The sequence below is a fragment of the Anthonomus grandis genome, chromosome 14 (genome assembly GCF_022605725.1).
Source record: "Anthonomus grandis grandis chromosome 14, icAntGran1.3, whole genome shotgun sequence".
Taxonomy (NCBI): domain Eukaryota; kingdom Metazoa; phylum Arthropoda; class Insecta; order Coleoptera; family Curculionidae; genus Anthonomus; species Anthonomus grandis.
The window spans coordinates 11526654-11549945 of NC_065559.1; the positions used below are offsets into that span (position 1 = coordinate 11526654).

General features: G+C 34.8%; 1 protein-coding gene and 1 long non-coding RNA gene across 3 annotated transcripts in view; one reads left to right on the forward strand and one right to left on the reverse strand.

Annotated features, from left to right (window-relative positions):
* Positions 1-4367: 4367 nt before the first annotated feature.
* Positions 4368-13951, reverse strand: LOC126744596 (uncharacterized). 2 transcript variants are annotated; one of them, XR_007663241.1, is made up of 5 exons: positions 13805-13951; positions 7464-7652; positions 7178-7365; positions 6523-6915; positions 4368-5224 (listed from the first exon to the last, which is right to left on the reverse strand). It is a non-coding gene; the product is annotated as an uncharacterized LOC126744596 (long non-coding RNA). The 2 variants fall into 2 exon arrangements; XR_007663240.1 differs by having other exon boundaries at positions 6523-6921.
* Positions 13808-23292, forward strand: part of LOC126744589 (transketolase-like protein 2) — a 41822-nt gene continuing 32337 nt past the window's right edge. Inside the window, exon 1 of the mRNA XM_050452089.1 lies at positions 13808-13956. Coding sequence (XP_050308046.1) covers positions 13865-13956 — 92 coding nt within the window. The 5' untranslated portion in view covers positions 13808-13864. The remainder of the gene's footprint in view (positions 13957-23292) is intronic.

Sequence of the window (23292 nt, forward strand, 5' to 3'; positions counted from 1 at the left end):
TTGTTTCGAGGCCCAGGTTTAGCATAAGTTGTCTGCCCTGTTGTTCGTCCTCCACCATGCCCACAGCTACCCCGATCTTGGATCGTTTGGTTGCCGTGTGCCATACTGAGTAACCTCTTTGCCTGAGCCTGTTCGCTTCTGCGTCCAGTGGTCCCCTTTTTTCTTTGATGATAAAAGGTTTGTCTAGGTATGTGACCTTGGTTCTGTCTGTTGTTAGGGCCAGGCGCCCAAGGTCCTGTATTTTGTCAAATAGGGCATTGTGCCCATCTTTCGATAGGATTGTTGCGCCATTTGACAGCAGTCTTTTCGCCCCCGTTATAGCTTCAGCCCGTACCACTAAGTGTAGCGGGCTTAGTCCTATCAGGTTCTCTAGGGCAGCAGTCGGCGTTGTTGACATCGCTCCTGTTATGCCCAGACATGCTATTCGTTGTGTTTTGTTGAGTATCTGTATTACAGTCCTCTTTTCTGCCGCATGCCACCATATAGGTGCTGCGTATGTAATGATGGGTCTAACCATTGTCGTGTACATCCAATGTACCATTTTTGGTAACAGTCCCCATGATCTACCGAACATTCTCTTGCAGTACATAAGAGTTTTCGTGGCTTTATTTGTAGCTGGGATTACATGTTTCTTGAAGCTGAGTTTTTTATCCAGGGTTATACCTAGATATTTGACCTCGTCTTCAAGTCGCAGATTTTCTCCATAAAATTTTATGTTTCTAATGGGCTCTAGTTTCCTTCTTTTGGTAAAGGAAACCAGAGTAGTTTTTGTGGGGTTTACCCTTAGTTGTTCTTCCTCACACCAGTGCTCGACAGTAGTCAGGGCTCTTTGCATTTTTTCGAATACATAAGCCTAACAACCCCCTCGTGTAAGGATGACTATATCGTCAGCATATCCTATAGCAAGGATAAGCTGCCTCTCCAGTCGTATCAGCAAGCTGTCCGATACAAGGTTCCACAGCAGCGGCGACAGTACGCCCCCTTGCGGTGTTCCCCTGCACACTTTGGCCTTAACCGTTGTGCTGTTGAGATTTGCTGCTACTTTCCTATGATTTAGCATTTGGGTTATCCAGCCGCCAATCATGGGATGTATTCCTCGTGCTGCTATCGCACGGTTGATTGAGTCATATGGCGTATTGTCGAATGCTCCCTCAATATCTAAGAAAGCTCCTAGGGCGATCTTTTTGTTGTTCAGAGATTGTTCGACCCTCTGGGTTATCTCGTGAATCGCTGATTCACAAGATTTACCTGTTTGGTAGGCATACTGGTGTCGATGTAGAGGGTTGACCCGTAATACATTGTCCCTGATATGCCTTTCTATGAGCTTTTCCTCTGTTTTTAGGAGGAATGATGTAAGGCAGATTGGTCGGAAGGATTTAGGTTTCGCATAGGAGTCGCGTCCCGTCTTTGGTAGAAATACTACTTTTGCTTCCCTCCAACTCTCTGGTATATGCGCCGTGGCTAGACTTGCCCGCATTATTTTACATAGTGCAGGCAGCAGCAGTTCGCTACCCCGCTGTAGCATGACTGGCATTATGCCATCCATTCCGGGAGATTTAAATGGTTTGAAGGAATTTATCGCCCATTTAACCTTCTCGTAGGTTACTACCTTTTTCGCTAGTGTTCCCATTTGCCCCTGTTCGGAATGATAGGAGTTGGGTCCTGGGTATGTTCTGGTTAGTGGAGAATTTTCGATCCCGGAAAGTGCGTATTCAGCATTAAGCCAAGCGTTTCTTCCTCGGTTGTCGTATATTCTCCATCGGGTTTTAGACAAGAGCCTAGGGTTTGTCGTGGCCCTTTGGATATTGCCTTGTGGAGTCTAGCATATGCTGGTGTCTCTGTTAGGTCCCGGCATAGCTTCCTCCACCCTTCTTTCTTTGCTCTTTTTATAGCATCATTGTACCTGGTTAAGTGTTGTCTGTATAGATTCCACTCGCCAGTTCTTTTGGCTCTGTTAAAAAGCTTTCTTACTGTCTTCCTTAGCTCGCCCAATTCTTGGTTCCACCATGGGGTGTTCCCTGCTTGACGCGGTTTGCTTAGTGGACATGAGTTTTCAAAAGCAATTTTAATAGCCTCAGTGACTGACTCTGTCAGCACTTCGAGCTCTACATTGTCTTTTGCCTCCGTTGGACAGTTTTCCAGTTCGCGTCCTAGTATCTCATTGAAGAGGTCCCAGTCCGTTTTCCTGGCGTTCCTGTAGGTCTCCGGATTTGTATCCATAGATTCTAGATCGAATCTTATGTACCTGTGATCCGACAAACTTGGTTCGTCAGATACATGCCATTTTTTAACGAGGTCGCAGATGCGTCCCTTGCCAATGGTTAGATAAATTATTTCTCTGCGGAGTATGTTGACGAAGGTCGGTTCCTCCCCCACATTAAGTATATTTAGACCGGAGGCAGCACAGTAATTTAATAATGATTCGCCCCGTTTGTTTGTTCCAGTGCTTCCCCAGATGATGTGGTGAGCATTGGCGTCACAGCCTATTATAAGGTTTTCCAATCTTTGATGGTCTATCAACCTCCGAACTGTTGTCGGAGGTGGTTCCCCTTGTTGATCGTGCGGAAAGTATGCTGATACTATTATTGTATCGAAGCTCCTCTCCGCTGTTTTGATTTGTACTTTGACCGCCGCTGTGTCCCTGTCACAAAACTCCCACAGCGGTGTGGCCTCTATATCTTTTCTTATAAAGATACAGCTTCTTAGGTTAGGTCTCTCTTTTGGGTCTGACACTAGTCTCCCGTTGAGGTTTCCTAGTCCCCTTATCTGGCCCCTATAAGTATAAGGTTCCTGAATCAGGGCTATCTGAATATTGTTGTCGGCTATGCATTTTTGTAAGGCCGCAGTGGCTAAAATTTTTTAGAAGTAAATTTTAGTTATTTTATTATAATCTTCAGCCACGCCAGTGTTAATATTGTAATATAAAGAATGATCAGACATCACACGTGTTTACACACACCTCTAGTATAAAAGCCTGCAGAATAGTTATTATTTTTGATAACGGTTGGAGATACCTCCCAACCGAAACGTCCTGCTAAATTTAAAATTAATAAAACGAAAGTCAAAACTTAGATTTTACTATTTTGTGTTAAAGCTTAAAAGTATATAAAAAAGGATTAATCCAAAATGCAATAAACATTTGCCTATAGATAAAAAAACATAAGATAAAGTGTAAGCTCCTATACAGTGCTGTACAGTGTAGCTCTTAGTTGTCCCCCCTCTCTTTTCTTTTGAATGCGTTTAAATAAAAGTTTAAAATTTTGCACACATCATTAGCAACCTAAATACTACTTTTTGGTCATTGGCTTATTTTGCAAAAATGGCGGCATGATCCAATTTAAAAAAAAATAAATTAAATAAAAAGGTAGGTCATGCGATACATCGTTTGAAAGCTACCACTGAATGCTTTATGGTTCTAGAATATTAAGTCATTTAATAATCATTTAATCAATGATCGTTTAATAGATCTAAGAATATTAAGGGTAGAAGTAATCTACCCATAGCAAAATGGCAGCCTTTCGAAACCCTTTATCCAATTAAGAGCAGCACTGTATATATAATTAATTAAAATAATAAAAAATTAAAAAAAGAGAAAAATGTTACTACAACCTCTTTTTATTTAATTATTTTTTAATTAATTGATAATTAAAACGTGATATTTTATTTATCTAATGTTTTTTTTCTCATCTTCGGATCAATTTAAAGAGTCCATTGTATTTTACTTTAATCCTTATATGTTCTCTTAATGTCTTTTTTCTACGAAATTTTTTGTTTTATGTTTTCGAAAAAATGAAATCTACACCCTTTTCTCTTTACGTACCTATAACTCTTGTTATACCTCTATAAACAACATCCTAAGGCTGCTCCTACATTGGAGGCAGATGGGATCTGGTCAGCCAACCCGGCCAAATCAGACCAGACCAGACACATCCCGACCAGACCCTGCGCTTTTACACTGCAAGTGGTTTCAGGATGCAGTACAGTGTGAGCTCTCGACGAGAAAGGAAGTTCTTGCCCTAGTTGTGATTATCTGAATTTAAAAATGGACGAGGAACTTTTTGATTTTATATTAATGGATCAACATTTACTACTCAATAAACACACGAGAAAGTGGGTTCATGAGTTTAATGAAGACCACAGGCAAAGCGAATACTACTTAAGCTGCTTACTTATGCGTGGTTATCCAGACAAATTTAAAAAATATCAGAGAATGACCGTTGAAACGTTTGACTACATCTTGTCAGACATAAAAGGGGACATACAGAAGTGGAGTAACTTCAGGAATTGTATAGAGCCAGCAGAAAAACTATCGATTTTGTTGAGGTAAGTTACTTTAATACCGAGTCTAATACAATTTCGGCAAAAGGTAAGTTAGAACATATTTATTTCAACAAATTAAATTGTAAAAAAATTAAATTAAGTTTCGCAAGGTAATTGAGATATTTTGAGATTCTGCTTGTTCGGAATTTTCTGGTTGGCATGGAGAAAGAATAGAGCTTGATGTATCCGAAGGACTGGATGCATACTATTGATTGGGGTAGTATCCTGTGTAATTTCGTGGAGGGTGAGGTAAAACTGTCAATGGCAATGTCCATGGTGTGTTGCTTGGTTCTAGTGATTCAAGCTCAGCGATGACACAATTCAAAATATTTGATCGTAATTTCATTCGTTTTAGGAGTGGTAATTGTTTGAGCAAACGAAGTAAACTTTTGAAAAATGATATGTCGTCATCCTCGTCTGCTGAAGTAGTGGGTTGTGATACCGAAAAACGAGATTCCAGCAATTGCACTTTTCTTCTTTCTAACTTTAGTGTCTCGTTTTGAATATTTTGGCTTTGCTTTCTCCTTGGTCCGGGGCTTACTCTCTTCTGTCGAGGAGGTGGTAGTAGGTTGTGGAGCTTTGTTTACTTGTGTAAGTTCCTCAGGCTCATCAACATTTTTATCTTCAGTGTGGACGTCAAAGTCATGTTGTGATCGAGGAGTTTCGCCTGATTTCTGAGTTTCATCAATTTCACCTAATTCCATGTCCATCAGTGTATTTGCTACTTGAGACGCAGGAAGATTTTCTGAAGTAGCTCTTGGCTTCATCATAGGAAGCAAGAAGCTCAATGAATCAAAATAAACCCACTTGGACTTGGCAGCAGCACTTGACGCACAACAGTTTTCCTTAATTTTCTTGCGTAACATATCTCTCAGCAACTCCTAACTCTTGCGGGCCATATCTCCTGAAACAAGGAGTTGTATAAATAACAATAAAATGATACTTAATATAAAAACACATGTATTGTACAGGTTATTTATTTTAAGGCTATAAACTTAAATATACTTTTCTCTTAGCTCATGTCTGTTTTACTATAATATTTCTGAATATTTTTTTTTTTATTTTAGGTATCTATCAACAGGTCTTTCCTTTGAAGCTCTGAGCGAAACATTTCGCATGAACAACTACACCGTGGGTAAAATCGTAAAAGAAACTGCTGATGCTATTTGGAACCAATTAGCTCCAATCCATTTACCGGTTCCAAATCGAGAAAGATTTTTTGAAGTTGCTGCAGAATTTAAGGACATGTGGAACTTTCCTAACTATGCCGGTTGCATAGACGGCAAATATGTTAAAATCAATGCTCCTCGGAAAAGTGGTACCATGTTTTACAACTATAAACAATTTTTCTCTGTTAATCTTCACAGTGTAGCAACTGTAGCAGACGCTCGGTGTAAATTAATATTCATTGACGTTGGAGCCTTCGGAAAGCAAAGTGACGGGGGCGTATTCGAAGCTTCTATAATCTCAACTTTTTTTGAAAATTGCACTGAATCGTTGCCAGCTTCTTCACCAATCGATGACAGTGACACTCTGGTTCCATTTGTTCTAGTCGGTGATGATGCGTACCCTTTAAAGACTTTTTTAATGAAACCATTCAGTCAAAGAAAAATGAACGAAGCACAGCGCGTTTTCAACTATCGAATGTCACGGTGCAGAAGTTGTATAGAATGCGCATTTGGAATTTTAACTGCAAAATGGAGATTACTCTACAAAGCCATTGAAACAGAGGTAGAAAAAGCTGAGAAAATAATCAAATGCATGTGCCTTCTGCATAATTTGATTATTAAGAAAGAGAATATTACACTAAATCAGCGAGTGCTTAAAGACGCTCTACAGGAATACCACCAAAAACATGAAAGACTAGATCTTGGCGGACGACGATTTAACAGAGAGGATCTGTTGCTGCACAAGAGGCGAGAAATTTCTACAATGATTACTTCAATGGTCCTGGAAGTCTTTCGTGGCAGAATGAAATGGTCTTCAACGTTTACAATAAGCGATAAACTTTAGATACAGCGAGGCAGACAGAATACTGCACTATGGAATTAAACATTATATGATGAAAATGTTTGTTTTTTTTTACCTACATTATAGCATGATAAAATTTTGGTCGTTAATAATTACGGGGCACCCTGTATATACATATTTATTTATAAATAAGTTAATAATTATATTAATTAGTAATAATAAACTTATTACCTTTAATTCCAAGCTCTCTAACAACTTCATCCCACAGCTTTCCCCTTAAATCGAGGTTGTGGTAATTTTTGTCCCTCTGGTCCCACAAGCCACTCTCTTACGTACTAACTCAATCAAGTTTCCTTTGTCTACCATCATAACAACAATTATTATGATTTATAAACACGAGCCAAATGGGAACATTAAACACGAACCAACTGGGAGAAAAACAAACTATTTTGGTTGTTGTCAGACCAGTTTAGACCCGTCGCTTCTTCCCGGCACGACAACTGGCTCTAGTGTAGGAGGGAATACGGCGCATGTGTGTTTCTTTTCGTCAGACTCGGTCAGACCCATTCAGACCCGCTCAGACCGTCAAGTCTAAAGAAATTCCACTTCCAATGTAGGAGCAGCCTAAAACTTTAAATTCTTATTTGATTATATAATATCAAAATATGTTGCCAGTAGGACTTATCCATACGACTGCAAAAATTTTTATTTTGTTTCTGATTCCATAAAATTACGTTTTTAATAGCACAAAGACCTAGTTGGTAAGAGTAAATATTATATTGATAAAATATATTGTTATTTGTTTTTTTTAACAATAAACGAGATTAAATTGAAAACACTAGTAGACATTGTATTCAAACATAATTTAACTATAGATAATATGTACCTGAAGAATAATATATTTAAAATAGTATATTAATTGCAAAAATAAAATAAATATTAAATTAAATAGGAACAATCCTTGGCAAATATTTGAATTTTTTTTTCTCTGGGAGTATTGTCTGGGAAATTCTTGTCATGCAAATCGTTCACAGCCGGCTTGTGCGGATTTGGTGGTTTTTCCACCACGTTCAGCTAAAAATATATTACATGAGTTATTGGTGTAAAATCACGTAATAAGCTAGTAGGTTAAACTTAAAAGTTATAAAAAACCAAAGTTTTTTAAGCCAAACCTTTTTTTTTGCTTATTTTTCCAAGCGTATTGTGACAATAGTGGCACCCTCGCGAATACCAGCTATTCATTCTGGAATTATAGCGGTGACATAAACAGACACACCGCATGACGTTTTTGGAGACACGTGGAGGTTCAGGGATTCTTCCGGAACTATGGTCAGCCGAGTATATAAAGAGCCGCGTCGCCGCTGGAAGGCCAATTGATAGCTAAAGTTCAGTTCGAAATAATAGTATGAAGTAATAATATAACTACATTATGAAGGAACCTAATAAGGTTATCGCATATAATAACTAAATTCTTGATACTAGTCTGTTAACGCGATAGGTGAAGGTTAATGTTTGAAAATGGTAAATATATATCCCTTCGCATTGCTGAGATGTTATCAGTATTATATATTGTTTTTAACCATTCTTCTTCGTTCTTTTAATATTAAATATATCACATTGTAGCTCTTAAAAATCTTCACGCTGTAAGTAAAAAAATGTTTCCTCACGCAACACAAGATTAATGTTAAGCTGTCAGCTATATTTTCTGGTATAATTTTTCATCTAGTCATCAGATACGTAGCTCAGTACGCTCACACGTAGATTTACGCAGCTACACCTACAATTTTCCTGTAATACAAATAAATTTTACCGATTTTTGACGAATTATGTTGTAATTTTCTTATACGTTCTCCCCCGAAAATGAATGATGTCGCCTCGACACGAACTTATTATTGAAGGCGCACTTTGACAAGCAATCTGTTTTAGTTTGGCTTTTATATTTTCGGCATGTTGCAAAAAAAATTCGTTCGTTTGGATATATCGACTTTATAATAAATCTACAAGGTGTCTTATTATAATCTCATTATGAAATCAGTTTTATCCTGAAGGTAATATAAATAATTAAGAGTTACTATACATTCAAATTATAGTGATAATTTTTAACTTTATTTCATTTTATTCTCAGGGAAACCTTTTTTTACCTTAAAATGTAAATATCTGATAAGTCATGTTAGTAATAGGGTCACCCAAGCCTTTTAACAGCCAAATACCCACTTTCTTTAATATCATACACATTAAGCTCAAGATATCTATTGGATATTTAATTTCTTACCTAACCTTCATAATTGGGATAGAGAAATCTAGTGGTCACACTTTTATTAATTGATGTTATTTTATTATTGCAGTTTTGTTAGCAATTAAAGAAAAATACGCTGTGTCAACAATTAAGTTGAATATTCCGGAAAATCTTTAAATAAATTTGAATATTCAAAATAATATTTTTTCTTTGGCCTTATTATACAATTCAATAATAATTCTGTTGAGTAATTTTAATTTGCCAGAATATAGCTTCTAACTAAATGGCTTACTTCCAAGTACTAAACTAGTTTAAGTTAAGTTTTCTCTTTTATATTTGTTTTTTGGTAGTTAAATTTAAGCTGTTATTATGATTTTTTTGACTAGTTATTTGGATTTTATATACTATTTAAGTAGTACAAATAAAACAACATAAATATAAAAAGTTAACAATTACATTTTGAATACAAATGTTTTCATCTAATCATAATTATTGTGATATTATAATAATTTTAAATTCTTAATAATTAATTTTAAAGAGAGTATGCTAGCGATAACTTAAATGGTACAAGAATTGATTTAAGGACTATTTACACACATCAGTTCTGTATCAGTGCCGTATCAGTTCAGCATAAGTGCTATCTGTGCGGCTCAGTGGTAACAACTCATAAACATCCGTCTGTAGTCCGTACCGATCACGTACGTAGAAATATCAGAAATTTTTTCAGATGGCTTTTTTTACTGATAAAGAATTGGCTATTATTGCCATAGCTCTGGAAGAGGAAGAGGAAGAAAATCAAATAAAGAAACGAAAATGGGTACATAAAGCTTGGATGAAACGAGAAACTGAAGGAGAATTTATAATTCTATATAAGGATGATGAAACAAAATTTTTTGAATATGTTGCTTCATAAAATAGAAAGGCATTTAATAAAACAACACACTCATTGGAGAAAAGCTATTACACCAAGGGAACGCTTAGCAGTTTGTTTGAGGTAAGTAAAAATAAAACAATTTTTATTTATGAAAAAAAAACGTAAAGTTTTAATTTTATTATTTTTTAAATTATATTTTAATTTTTTTATTTTTAAATTATTATTATAATTAAATATTATTTTATTTATAGTTTTTAAGTTTTTTTATTATTAATTTTTTAATTTTTATTTATGAAAAAAAAATCATACAATACAGTAGGTATACAATTTTTTTTCTTACATCAACTCTTATTTTTGAAAGGTAATCTACTTTATCTAAATACAATGTTTTTATACTCGTACAATCTATGTGTTTATTCCTGCTGATAATTACCAAAAAATGATCGGAGTGTATTTGGAAAGGATGTTTGTGTTTGCGATATATCACAGGGAGATGTCAAATTTGTATAGTGGCTTTCTGGAGACATATTTGAAGATGATTCTTGTGTCGTATTACTGCGAGATATCAAATGGCTTTCACGGTATATTCCTGAAGATCCACTTGGATGTTCACTGGATAATGTCCCAGATGTCTGTGCCGACGCCTTAATCATTCGCATTTCATATTTTTTGAACAACATCAAATATTTCTTTTTTTGCTAAGAGTAAATCGTACGAGTTAAACGTTTTTAAAGTAGCACTTATACCACCTAAAAATGCGTCAACGGGATGTGTTGGCGTCGACGTTGATGTAGCAGGTTTTTCCGATTTTTCTTTGATTAAGTACTCCATTAACTGAGAAGATGCCGAAGGTGTCCTTTTTTGAGAAGCTGTTCTTTTTTAGCCATTTTGGGTGTTTGCTCAATTCGTTTCACTAGCCTTTGAGTAACGGATGATTGACTTGATTTATCATCAGTTTGTTTTGATGCAGTTAAAGAGTTTAGTTCATGTACTGCGCCCGGTATTGTGTTCTCCTCTTCACTGACTTATTCTTCAAAATCTTGCTGTTCCTCAGTCTCATCTTTTTGAAATTCAATATTTCCTTTCGTATGACAGGAATTGAGGATGGATACCTCTCCGACAAATTTTAACATTAACGCTGGAGTCCCTCAAGGATGCATTCTATCCCCCACCCTTTTCTTGTTATATATCAACGATTTGCTAGGAACCACTGTCAATCCAATCTACAGCTTTGCGGACGATAGCACACTTATTTTCACATTTAAGTCAAACTCGCCAAAACCAACGACAACTGCAAGTTCTCAGAATCTTAGGCAACAACAAGTAGCTTCAACCAACAACGATATTAGAGCAATCTTGGAGTGGGGGGATAACAATTTGGTCAATTTTAACGCTAAAAAAACGCAGGCTGCAGTATTTACGATGAAGACTAACCTTGGTGTCCCGGAGCTGGTTATGGCAGGGAAAACATTGCCAATGAAATCATCTTTACATCTTCTAGGAGTCGAGGTCACCAACAGTGTGTCCTGGAATGACCACGTTGCCGAGGTCGCCAGGGCGGCTTCCAAAAAACTCCGGGTGCTTTTCAAAACGAAAAACCTGTATACACCAAAACAGCTGCTGACTCTTTATAAGGCTCAAATACGCCCTTCCCTCGAGTATTGCTCGCATGTCTAGAGCTCTGCACCCAAACATAGTATAAACCTGCTGGATTCTATACAGAAGAGAGCTATTCGTCTTATCGACAAACCAGAACTGACAAAGAGTCTGGATAGTCTGGAGCACAGAAGAAAGGTGGCTGATCTCTGTTTATTCTACCGTTATTATCACGGTAAGTGCTCCTCTAAGCTGGCAGGCCTGATTCCACCCAGGGCTGTTCCGGCAAGAAGGACGCGTCTAGCAGTTGCGGCTCATCAACATCGAGTCCACCTGCCTACCCCAAGGACGTCGCTGTATCGGGACTCATTCATCTGGAGAACATCTTCTTTGTGGAACGGGCTTCCACCTCACATATTTCCCGACGCATACAACCTACGGCGATTCAATATAAATGCCCACAAATATCTTCGCGCAAGCACCACTCCAAGAGTGACATAGGAATTTCCTCTTGTGCTTGTGTTTACCATAAAAAAAAACTCATGTAGCATAATTTTCCGATACTGCTGGTGGCCAAAATCGTAACACAAATGTGGCTGCAGCAATGCTTTACGCATTAAACAAAATCGAGAACCTTAAAATAATTGATCTAAAATTTATGGAGTCTAGGCATTGCCTTGAGGCTGATTCGATGCATGCCACTATAGAAAGGGCACAGAAACACAAAAAAGTCTATTCAACCCGTGAATGGGCTCTTTTAATTTTAATGGCAAGGATTAAGCCTCGTCCATACATTATCAATATTTTAGAGTTTAATGACTTTTTTGATCTACAACAATTGGTGTCCGATATTGTTGCAAATACCACACATAACAGCAATAATGAAAAAGTCAACTGGCTGCAGGTAAAATGGTTTCGGTTCCAAAAGGAAAAACCATCTACCATATTCTATAAATATGCCCTTTTCGACGAACAATTTCTAGAAATTGATATAACTCAAAAAGGCAAGCCTGGAAAAAAGAAAACCTGGAAATGTGTAGATTTAAAATCAAAATATAGATCTAGACTTCCAGTGTCTCAAAAAAAGAAATCTGATTTAATTTCTCTATTAAAACGTAAAATAATACCGGATGATTATGCTTCTTTTGAAAATGGAATTCCACAAACAGGTAATTCTGCTAAACTAATTAAAACAAAATCTGATGACTAATCTTAAGTTATATTACTAATCTTAAGTCATTTTTAGTTAAACAATAATTATGTACTTAGCTAGTAAGTAATAAAGTAATGAAGTAATAAAAACTTTTGTTTTAGAATTAAACTGGTAGTTACTTCATCCCTCTTACCCTTAATGTAGCACAACAAATGTGTTAAGTGCAGGCAGTTGATTCTAATTAAATTTTTTCAAGCCTAATTATAAATTTAAACAAAAAAAAAGTTGAATGTTTTAATTGAAAACACCATAATTTTACTTAAAAATGTAAAAACAAAATATGTGCTAATTAAGAATCTAATACCACGAATAGTCAAACTTTAAAAATAAAGTTTCTGCAAATTAACATTTTTGTACTTACCACATTTGCGTGCTACATCATCCTCTGCCTATTATGCCATTATCCTCTTGCCTCAGCTATGCAATAATGATTGGGTCTTTCTTAAGCTTGGTTTTAAGAGTGGCTAACATGTTCTACTACTAGTGCTATTTAAACTTATACCCGTGAAGGTGTCAAATAGAGTGCTCAATACCCAAAAAAATGTGTTACCAGTGATGTCAAAATTAAGTTGAGTTTTTGGAGTGTCTATATAATATGTCTTTAAAAAAGAAAAACATTTGTTGTCTCCTCAAAAAATATCGCTACGGATCATTTGATAAATAATTAAACTTAACATTCAATGAAAATTTTAAAAAGTTTAATACATAAATTTAGTTTAAAAACCCTAAGAATATACCGCTAAATGATTCTATGTTACATATTTACATTTATAGATTACCAAAGATTAGCCTAAATTTATTTGTCTATTTCATGTAATACCTATACTTGAATTACATATTTCATATAGAATCTTATTTGGCTTGAGTTCATTAAAAAAAAAAAAAATTGAGAAAAAAGAAAATAAGAAAAAAAAATTAAATAAAGGTGAATAAATTCTAAAAAAGTGCTCATACGGCCAATATATTCCCAGTATCCCTATATCAAAATGAAGTTAGGTTTTCAGACTATGTAAACAACAGCTATTTAAAAAGTAAAACATTTTTAGTGTTATCAGAAAATATTAATACTGAACATTCGATAAACATTTTTAAACAAACATTTCTTTTAGTTACCGAAAATTGAAACTACATTGGTAGAAGTTTAGAACTTAGTGCAATCTTTCTTAAGTAGTCTCATGAGCTTAAGATTCAATAACAATTTTAAGAAGATAATGTTCAAAAAAAAAATAAGTTCATAAACCCTTATAATAAAGGCTTAAGTAATTCTGTAAAAATGTGACAAATAAATTTCCAAAGGTATCCTGAAGCGTCACTAGTTGAGGTCCACTTTGTATAACAAACTTCATGTAACCTATACTTTACGTGCAAATTTTATATAAAATCTAATTTTGTTACTATCAACACCATATCACGCACCTACCACATCACAACATTTTTTTTTAGGTTCGATTAAAAGCATTTTAAAACAATTGTTTCAATAATACATAACAACTATTACGTTTATCTTTAACTTACTCGACTCAATGCGATAACCGGAGACCCGCGATAAAAAATTGAATAAATAATTATCCTGTTACCTAATAAATACACATACTTGTTCAGTCTTTATGTGGTGTTTGGCAGTATAGGTGGAATCAGTCTTTAGTGAAGCAAAATGCCTTTGGTTACAGATGCACAAGTCCTTAAGGATCTTGCCACCAGGATCCGGATTTTGAGTGTGAAATCTACATCGGCGGCGAATTCTGGGTAAGTTTTAATTGAAAGCAAGGGTTAGTTAAATGAGGAGTGTAAAATTGGAAATAAATCATAATTATCTGATAGATTTTGGTATAATATTATCATTTCAAAATTAAGTTATTTATAATTTAGAGCTTTAAATGGCTAACTGTCAACGATGACGTAAGTAAATATTTATTGAGGATGAGTTAGCAAATTATTATTTTGCTTCAAACATTTAAAACGTCAAATTTTATTTTTAGTTCTTTAACAATTTAGTTAGTTGTATTCAGCATAGACTCTAAATAAATTTAAATATTTCAGTTTTTTTCCAAATATATTAATATTTTTTTCTACAGTTTTAAATTTATTCTGTATCTCTTTGCATTAAATAAAAATTTATTACGTCTATTTTATATGCGGGTATATATATTTTTTTCAGATAACATGACTTACAAACCATTCAAGAAATTGTTAATGACAAGTCTTAACTCACACTAAGGCGGAACCTTAATAGTTTGGGCTGGAATTTCGATAAGTTTCTGACCTAATATATTTCCCATTGAAGGGATTTTAACGGTAAACGAATGTCGGGATTAACATCTGAAACTCAATGTTCATTCACACGCTACAAATTCGGTAAAAATGTTGTACTTATGTACGAAAATGCACATCCGCATGTTGCAAGAAGCACTAGAAACTTTTAGAGCATCACAATATTCAGGTATTGCCATGACCTGCACAATTCCCTGACGTTAAACCTATCGAGCACGTTTGGAATTTGTTGAAAAAGCGTGTCTTAAATCAAGCAATAGTATTTCAGATAAGAAAAGAGTTGTTAAAATGTATGCAATAGCTACAAATTAAGCAAAACGACCTTTAAAATGTAATTAGGAACATACCAAACCGATGTCGAAATGTTATTCGCAAAAGAGTATCATGTGTACCACATACGCTATCAATAACGCCTTTTTCTTTTCTATTAACTTTTCTGTACATTTTGTTAACTTAAACTTTTTATATCTGACTTTTTTAAATTGTCATACAATAATAATCCCCCGGTATACTACCATAAATTTTTATGTTTTGGATAAATTATTGCTTAACAGTGTCAAAAATTAATTTAGACTGGTTTAGTTTCAATATTTTGCAAATAAATAATCCTACTGATAGATATTAAAAATACTATATACCAAAAAACTATATGATATCCTTAGTTAAAGAAACATTCCAAAGACTAAAATATTTTTCATTCCTTGGTCTGCATATTTTGCTAGTTTCCAGCTAGTTTACATACTGTATCAAGCCAGATCAGTATGTATTAAACTAGACCAATTAGTAACTTTCAAGTTTCAATAAAATAATTATCTTCTTAAATTTACTCGAGCATCTCGAGCATTATATAATACACTGATCTGAAAATCTTATCCATAGCGTTTTATCAAAAAATTGATTTTATTTCTGTGGAACTCACACCCTTAAACCAACAAATGTAACGATTTCCATTATGGCTTAACAATTTTTACAAAAGAAAATCGTCAAAAAGGCATATTATAAATTGACGCAGATATACTTCTTTAGATCCACTTCGACAAAGAGTCGAATTTCAACCGGGCCTGCATACCATTTGTAATATACGAATCAGAGCAGAAAATTCGCTCTGATCTTTTATCCTTCTGGTCTTTTGTTAGGGTTAGAAAGGAATAATCATTATTGTCTGTTATTATGTTACGATTCTTTAGGTGGATTCTTTGTGGGATTTAATAATAGAGTTTCTACGTTTTATCATTTTTCCTACAAACAACAATACATTCACTTAATTAAAACTTAGTCTGTTTCGTATTTTTCTAAACCCTTTATTATATTCAAAAATTTAAATTCGGATTTTTTTATTCAAAAAATTATCACTGTATTATTTTCTTGTATTTATGGATTAGATGAAAATGCGGAAAAAGAAGGACATTTTGCAGGACATACTGTCCAATATTTTTGAACTAATTCGCATTTTTAATTACAATGGTTTCTGTAAGGAGGTCAAATACATGCGCCCTACCATTAGTACATTTAAAATATTGGTTGGTATGATTTTTTTTAGTTTTTTTTTGTACATATTACAAAGCTAATACTATAATGATATGATATAGGTATAAATTAAAACGATTGAAATATATCAATAACTACTTAGTTTTAAATTGATGTCGTTTCCGGAAAAAAAAATTATTCAAACCTTACTTCATATAATAAAAAAAGTGTATATTTTTAGTAACATTAGCCTGACTTTATACATGTATTCATCAAAATTACACATTTGAACTTTTACCGTTTAATAACGCTGATGCAAACAATGAATTTGCAATTATTTGTCGTTCATTACGTATTATTAGGTGTTAATTATATCACTTTTACTTATTTGGTATAAGAAAAAAAACAATACAAAACTATGTTTTGCATAATTGTTTTTAAATAAATATATAGCTTGTATTTAATTTGGTACATATCTGAAAAAATACCATTTGTCCTTAGATAAGGTTTTTAACCTAACAAGGTCAATTTTATATCGGAATTTTGCAGTCAACAAGATGTTACATTAATATTCTCCTAATAAATCTTCCGTTATCATTTTTTTAATATGTTATTTTATATTGCAATCAGTTTACCAGTTGATATTAAATTGCCAGTAAACAAAATTATGAATGCACTTCTTATTTACTGATGGTATACAGAATGTCCTAGATAACATGTTTTGTTATTAAGAAAAGTGCTAAAAGGTCGATTAATTTAAAGGAAAAAATTAATTTTTGATACTCAAGAGTGTGTTAATGTGCAATAAAATTCATTACAAATTTTAATTAAGTTAATTTTATCTTTTTTATAAGACTCCCTCTAATGTAATAGATTTATCATGTATTATTCAGAATTTTATAGCACGCTGACCAAATATCAATTAAGTATCAAAAGTAACAACTTTCATTTAAGTAATCCCAAGCTCTTACTACTTCGTCTTCATCTGATGCTATATAAAACACCCTTGTACAGGGTGTCCCAAATTCGAGGGTGACCATTGGGATCTCGGAAACCGTAAGAGTTACGGGGTCGGTTAAATGGAGATAAAGTTGCGCAATTTACTCGCCAGCAGCAGTCCTCACTAGTACTGTTCGGACAATACCATCTCCTCCAGGAAATGTATGTACCACTCGGCCAGTTCGCTATTTTAATGGTGGTAATCCATCCTCCATGATGAGCACAAGAACGCTTAGTTTCAGGAGCGGGTAATTCTGCTTCCATTTGGTTCGTATCTGGAGCTCTGCAATGCATTCCTTGACCCAACGAGACCAAAAATGTTGCACAATTTGTTGCCTATGTTGGTATTTTAATAGTCTGTTCTCTGCTACTACCAGTAGATCAACTTGTGGGCACGTCGTCAATGGTTCACCAATAAGAAAGTGCGCAGGAGTGAGAGGATTTGGATCATTCGGATTATCAAAAAGGGGACATAAGGGTCTGGAGTTTAAACAGGCTTCTATTTGAGTGATTATTGTAGAAAAATCTTCAAAAGTTAATGACAAGCTATCAAATACACGCTTAAGATGATACTTTACCGATTTAACGCTGGACTCCTAAAGCCCACCAATGTATGGAGCGCGAGGCGGTATACATTGTATACTTTGCATTGTATACCTTGATTTGCTAATTTATCCGAAATAATAGAAGAGTGTTCTTTGAGAAACGCATTTAATTCATTTAATGCATCTACGAATGTTGTCCCTTGATCAGAATAAATTTGTATGCACTTGCCTCTTCGTGACATAAATCTGTACAAAGCGGCTAAGAAACATTCGCTAGTAAGTTCACTTACTAGCATTAGGTGAATAGCTTTGGTAGCAAAACACACAAACAATGCTATGTATGCCTTACTAGTTCTAAAATTACGTCCTTTGCGATCCCTAAGGGAGAAGGGCCCTGCGTAGTCAACACTGGACACGGAAAAGGATCTAGAGGGTGTAATTCGTGTCTTGGGTAAATTACCCATAAGGTACTTTGTCCATTTTACAATAAAGCGAAAACAAGTTAAACAGTCATGGTTTTTTTAATTAAGTTTCTGCCATTGATTGGTCAGAAGTTTTCACGTAGTGTTGCCAATGTAAGTTGTGGACCAGCATGAAGTAGCTTAATATCCTCAGAATGTGTGATCAAAAGTAAAAGTCTATGTTTAGGGGTCAAAACTATAGGGTGTTTTTTTTGATATTCATAATTAGATTGTTGCATCGACCCCCAACTCGAATAAGATTAAGAGTGTGGTCAAAGAAAGGATTCAAGGTAAGGAGTTTGGATTTATTAGAGAACTTATCATTATTCTTCAGTGCTTTAAATTCTTCAGAAAATATCGAAGCTTGTACCAAGCTGACAAGTGTATTCAAAGAATTCTCAATTTCCAAAGTTGAAAGCTCGCTATTAGAATAATCAGTAGCACAAAGGCAAAAGTACGAACCAGTTTAGTTAGATTAGAAAATTTGTCAATTAAAGTAAGTAAGTCATTATTCCTATGTTTTTCGATGGACACATGAAAAGAATTGTCATTTCGTAATTCACAAGTATCAATATTTGATAAATCTACTATGTCGTTTGGCCACTCATCTTCAGTCAGCCAAGGAGGTCCATGAAACCATAAAGTCGAATTTAACAAGCTTAAAGGTGGAATTCCTCTAGTAGGTAGATCAGCTGGATTGTCTGCGGTTCTAATATATCTCCATTCATCAATATTAGTCATGGATGGAATTTGAGCTATTCGATTAGCAATAAATGTCTTTAGACGATAAGGAGATGATCTAATCCAGGCAAGTACTATTGTAGAGTCACACCAGTAGTGCTTAGAGTCCAAGGTAGAGGGTATTGAAGTTAACACAGTTTTAGCTAGTTCTGCTAAGACTAATGCTGCACAAAGCTCAAGCCTAGGAATAGTCAATTCTTTAAGTGGAGAGGCTCTAGTTTTTGCACAGTGTAGTTTAGACGAAAAATTGCCTAACGAATCCTTTGAACAAAGGTACACGCAGGCACCATAACCTGGCTCCGCAGCATTAGAGAAGCCATATAATTGCAGCTCAGTAGGATTACCGCAAAGAGTTAGTCTTGGTATTTTAAGATTATTCAATTCCACAAGTTGTGTCCTGTAAGATGACCAGATTGTGAAAAGATCCCTTTGAATCGATTCATCCCATAATATTTTAAGCTTCCACAGCTATTGCAAGATGATTTTTGCCGAGATTGTGACAGAAGAAAGTAGACCAAGAGGGTAAAAAATTTGGGCATTTGATGATAAAATTGTACGCTTTGTTACGCGAGTGCTAGACTCAGTAGGACCTCTTTTATATTCTAGCGTACAGAAATGTGATTCCATAAAAGGCCCAAGGTTTTAGAAGGAATATCTGTGTCAAAATAAATCGAATGTATTGAGGAATCAAAAGTTAAGGTTGGCTCATTTGAAGCCCATTTCCTAAGTGGAAATCCATACTTCATAAGAAGATCATGGATGTCTTCTTTAATTTGTCTAAGTTCATCGACTGTTTGTGTGCCAGTTAAAAGATCATTAACGTAAAAATCACGCTGTATTATATTAGAAATCTTTGGATAGTCTTTAGCATGTATTTTGCCTACTTCCTGCAAAGATCTAGTAGCCAGAAATGTAACAGAGGCTGTACCGTATGTAACAGTGGACAAATCGTAAGTTAAAATCGGCTCATTAATATTAGCACGCCAAAGAAATCTCTGAAGCTTACGATATTCAGGGGCTACATAGACATGTCGATACATTTTTTTAATGTCACCACTGAAAACTACAGGATGTATACGATACCGTAAGAGAATTGAGAAAATACTGTTTTGGACATTAGGTCCGACCATAAGTAAATCGTTTAAAGAAAAACCTAAGTCAGATTTACAGGAAGCATCGAAAACGACCCGTAGTTTAGTTGTAGTGGAGCTTAATTTAAGCACACAGTGGTACGGTAAAAAATACCCAGAAGTATCATTTTGATTCTCAGATAGGGTCATGTGACCGAATTTTTCATATTTGGTTATAAAATCTTGATAAGTAGGTTTTAAATCAGGGCTTTTATTCAGTTTCCCTTCAAGATTTAAAAAACGACTTGTAGCTGTCAACTTCGAGTCCCCAAGACGATCAATGATCAGTCCTTAAGTGGAAGATGTACTACAAATTTACCATCAGGGGCTTAAGAAGTGTGCTGAGAGAATTGTTCCTTGCAAAAGGTTTCCTCTGGTGATAAGTATTTAGTTTTAGGAAATTCCTCTACCTCCCAAAATTTAGTTAGCTTATTGTCAATTGAAGTGGTAAAAAAGCACTGTGTCTTTGAGCAAAGGCTTGAACTAAGATTAGTTTGTAAAGGACCAGAAATAATCCATCCAAAATGTGTCTTTTGCAAAAAAGTCCTCGACTCAATTTTATTTGACCAATATGGATCAGTTTCCAGAAAATGTCTGCTCCGAGCAGTAAGTCAATAGGTTTTGCAGAGCTGAAATCGGGGTCAGCCAATGCAATATTTTTGGGAATATGCAATATACTGGAGTCAAAGGATATAGCTGGAATATTTCCAGTTATAGATTTAAGTACAAGACACGATATGTTGGCCTCAAAGTTAGAAAAATTGGATTGGACTTTAGCAAAAACTGTAGAATTTATGGTTTCAATTTTCTAACTGATACCAGTGATAGAATGTTTAATATTTTCAATAGAAAGTTGTAACAAGTTGCAAAGTCTTTCTGAAATTAAATTGGATTTGCTTCCACTGTCTAGGAGTGACTTATATGTAGTGTCAAAAACTTTGATGATAGCAGTGGATAATAATACATTGTTTCAATTAAGTTTTTCATTTACCACTAAACTACAAGGTGAGTATATAAGAGGAGTGTGCATTACATGTGTAGACAAAGAGGTTGTGGCTACGTCTTTCAAGTCAGTCTCAGTACTATTGGAATAAGAAGAGGTAGATGTGTTATTATTATTGGTTTGTACAGTCCCAGAATTGGTTCTGTTGAAATGTAGAAGGGTATGGTGGAATTTTCCACATTTTCTGCCTCCAGACGACCTACAATTTTTAGTTGCGTGGCCTATAGAAAGGCAGTTAATACATAACTTCATTTGTTTAGAATTATTTAATTTTTCTATAGCAGAAATTTGTAAAAACTGAGGACATGTGTAGATGAGATGTTCCTTTTGACAAAACGTGCATTTTTTATTACTGTTAGTGGCGACAAAGGACTGAAAAGTATTTTTGTGAAAGTTGGAGTGTGATTGGCGAGGCCTTTTTATTTTGTTTAAAGTGTTTCTTAAAGAGCTATTTTCGAAAGACTCTAAAATTCGGCATCTGTCTTTTAAAAAATCTATAAGTTCCTTGTAAGTAGCAAGTTCTTCAATAAAGGTTTTGGAATCCCAAGCTCTTCTAGTCACATTGTCAAATTTACCTATCACAATATGACAGATTAAGGCATCCCAATATTCTGTGGGCATTTTTAAAACCGTCAAGGCGCCCATGTGCTTCTGTAAGCCGTCAAGTATGACTCTAAGGCCACGTCCAGATTCACGTGAAAAAGATGGCAAATTAAAAATAGCCGTTGCTGACTAAAATCTGTTTGTTTTCGAATCTCTCATTTAAGACGTTTCAGGCTACATCATAATTGGCGTCAGAGATTTCAAGTGATGAGACAGTTTCAGCTGCCACACCCTTTAGAGAGAGGCGCAAGTAATGACATTTTTTGGCTGGTGTTACTTTGAAATTGCTATGTATTAAAGAATTGAAAGTGTCTCTAAAAAAAAACATTGGTCATATGAACCGTCAAACGTTAGAAGGTTTATTGGAGGCAATCTGATGTTGGCTAAATGATCATAATTAAGATTAGATGCTGAATTAGTTTCCACGTTTGGAGTTAAAAAATGCGGCTGCATCTGGTCAATTAAAAATTTGCTCGCTTCAGATGTTATGCGGTAGAATTTATTTTCAAATTGTTCAGACTCACTGTTATGTTCATCAAAATCAATATCGGCCTCCGTAGCGGCAATCTTTAACTGAGCAGCGTTAAAATCTTCCAACAATTGATCAGCCTTTTGCGCACGCATTTTGAGTTCCACCAAATCAATTTGAGAAAGATTTCTGTTTGACTTAATAGCTTGAAAATAGTTTTCAAACCATGTAAGAGCAGCTTAAGTAGCCTTTCTTTTATTTCTTGCGTCAGCCATCTCGAATAGTTAATAATACAAATACAAGTAGTTTCAAAGAAATTGTTCAAATTGAGGCAAAGTAATAAAACTAAAGTAATAAGGTCTAAAAGTAACGCCCAAATACTCGCGAGACTCGTATCCTCAAATATACGTAAGAAGCCTAAGCCATTATAAGATATTTACTACATACATAACTATTGCATGACTAAAGGAACTTCTTACTACAATCTCCAGACATATAAAGACATATAAAGAAGGCATTAGATAAAGAAACATATGAATATCCCTTCTGCTAGTTTTACCAAACAGTATGTCCAGTCTACACCAAAATATCTATATACAAGTTGGGAAATTGAAGATTACTCATTGTCCGAAATAACGGCAATACCGGGGAGATATTTGGTGTTTTACTTTTTACAGAATAAAAATAACAATATCGGCATGCCTTATTTTGCGGTGTGGCTGCTTATACTCCTTTCGAAAGAGTTCGAATTATTAAATGGTTTTTGTGGAGGCAATTCGGCAGTACCATGTAGGAATTTGTCTTTACGTAGATTTGGAAATAGACCGATTCCTTGTTAAAAAAACAATGTTAATGTGCTTCAACATTTTCAGACATCCTTTTGTTTTCAAGAAGATTGTCATAATGCATGAGCAAGAACGACTATACCCTTCCAAATAAATGGTTTGTTATGCCCTGCAAGTAGATTTAAAATGATAAAGTAGAAGTGTTAAAAAGGAACTGGGTATAGATTTTAAAACTGTTTTAACAAGTATTTGTAAAAAACATGGACACAAATGTTTTAAATATTCCAAAACTTGAAGAATGGAATTTTGATGAAACCGTGATGGAAAAAGCAAATGAAAATATTTTTTTTACGAAATATTCTATTTTCAAATCAATCTTCCTTTTCAGAAAATATAATTCTTGAGTTGTTGGAAAATGAGCAAAAAAAATACGTTAAGCTGCTGCAAAACCGAGTTCTACCTGCTACTCAAATACACGCTAATTTAGTCCTGGGATCGCATCGGTCTGTTTTTAACAAGACGGCTCTCCTAATCATATTGCTATTCTGGTAAAAGAGTTTCATTAGTGGAATGGGTGATATTAATTAGCCACTTAGATCTCCAGATTT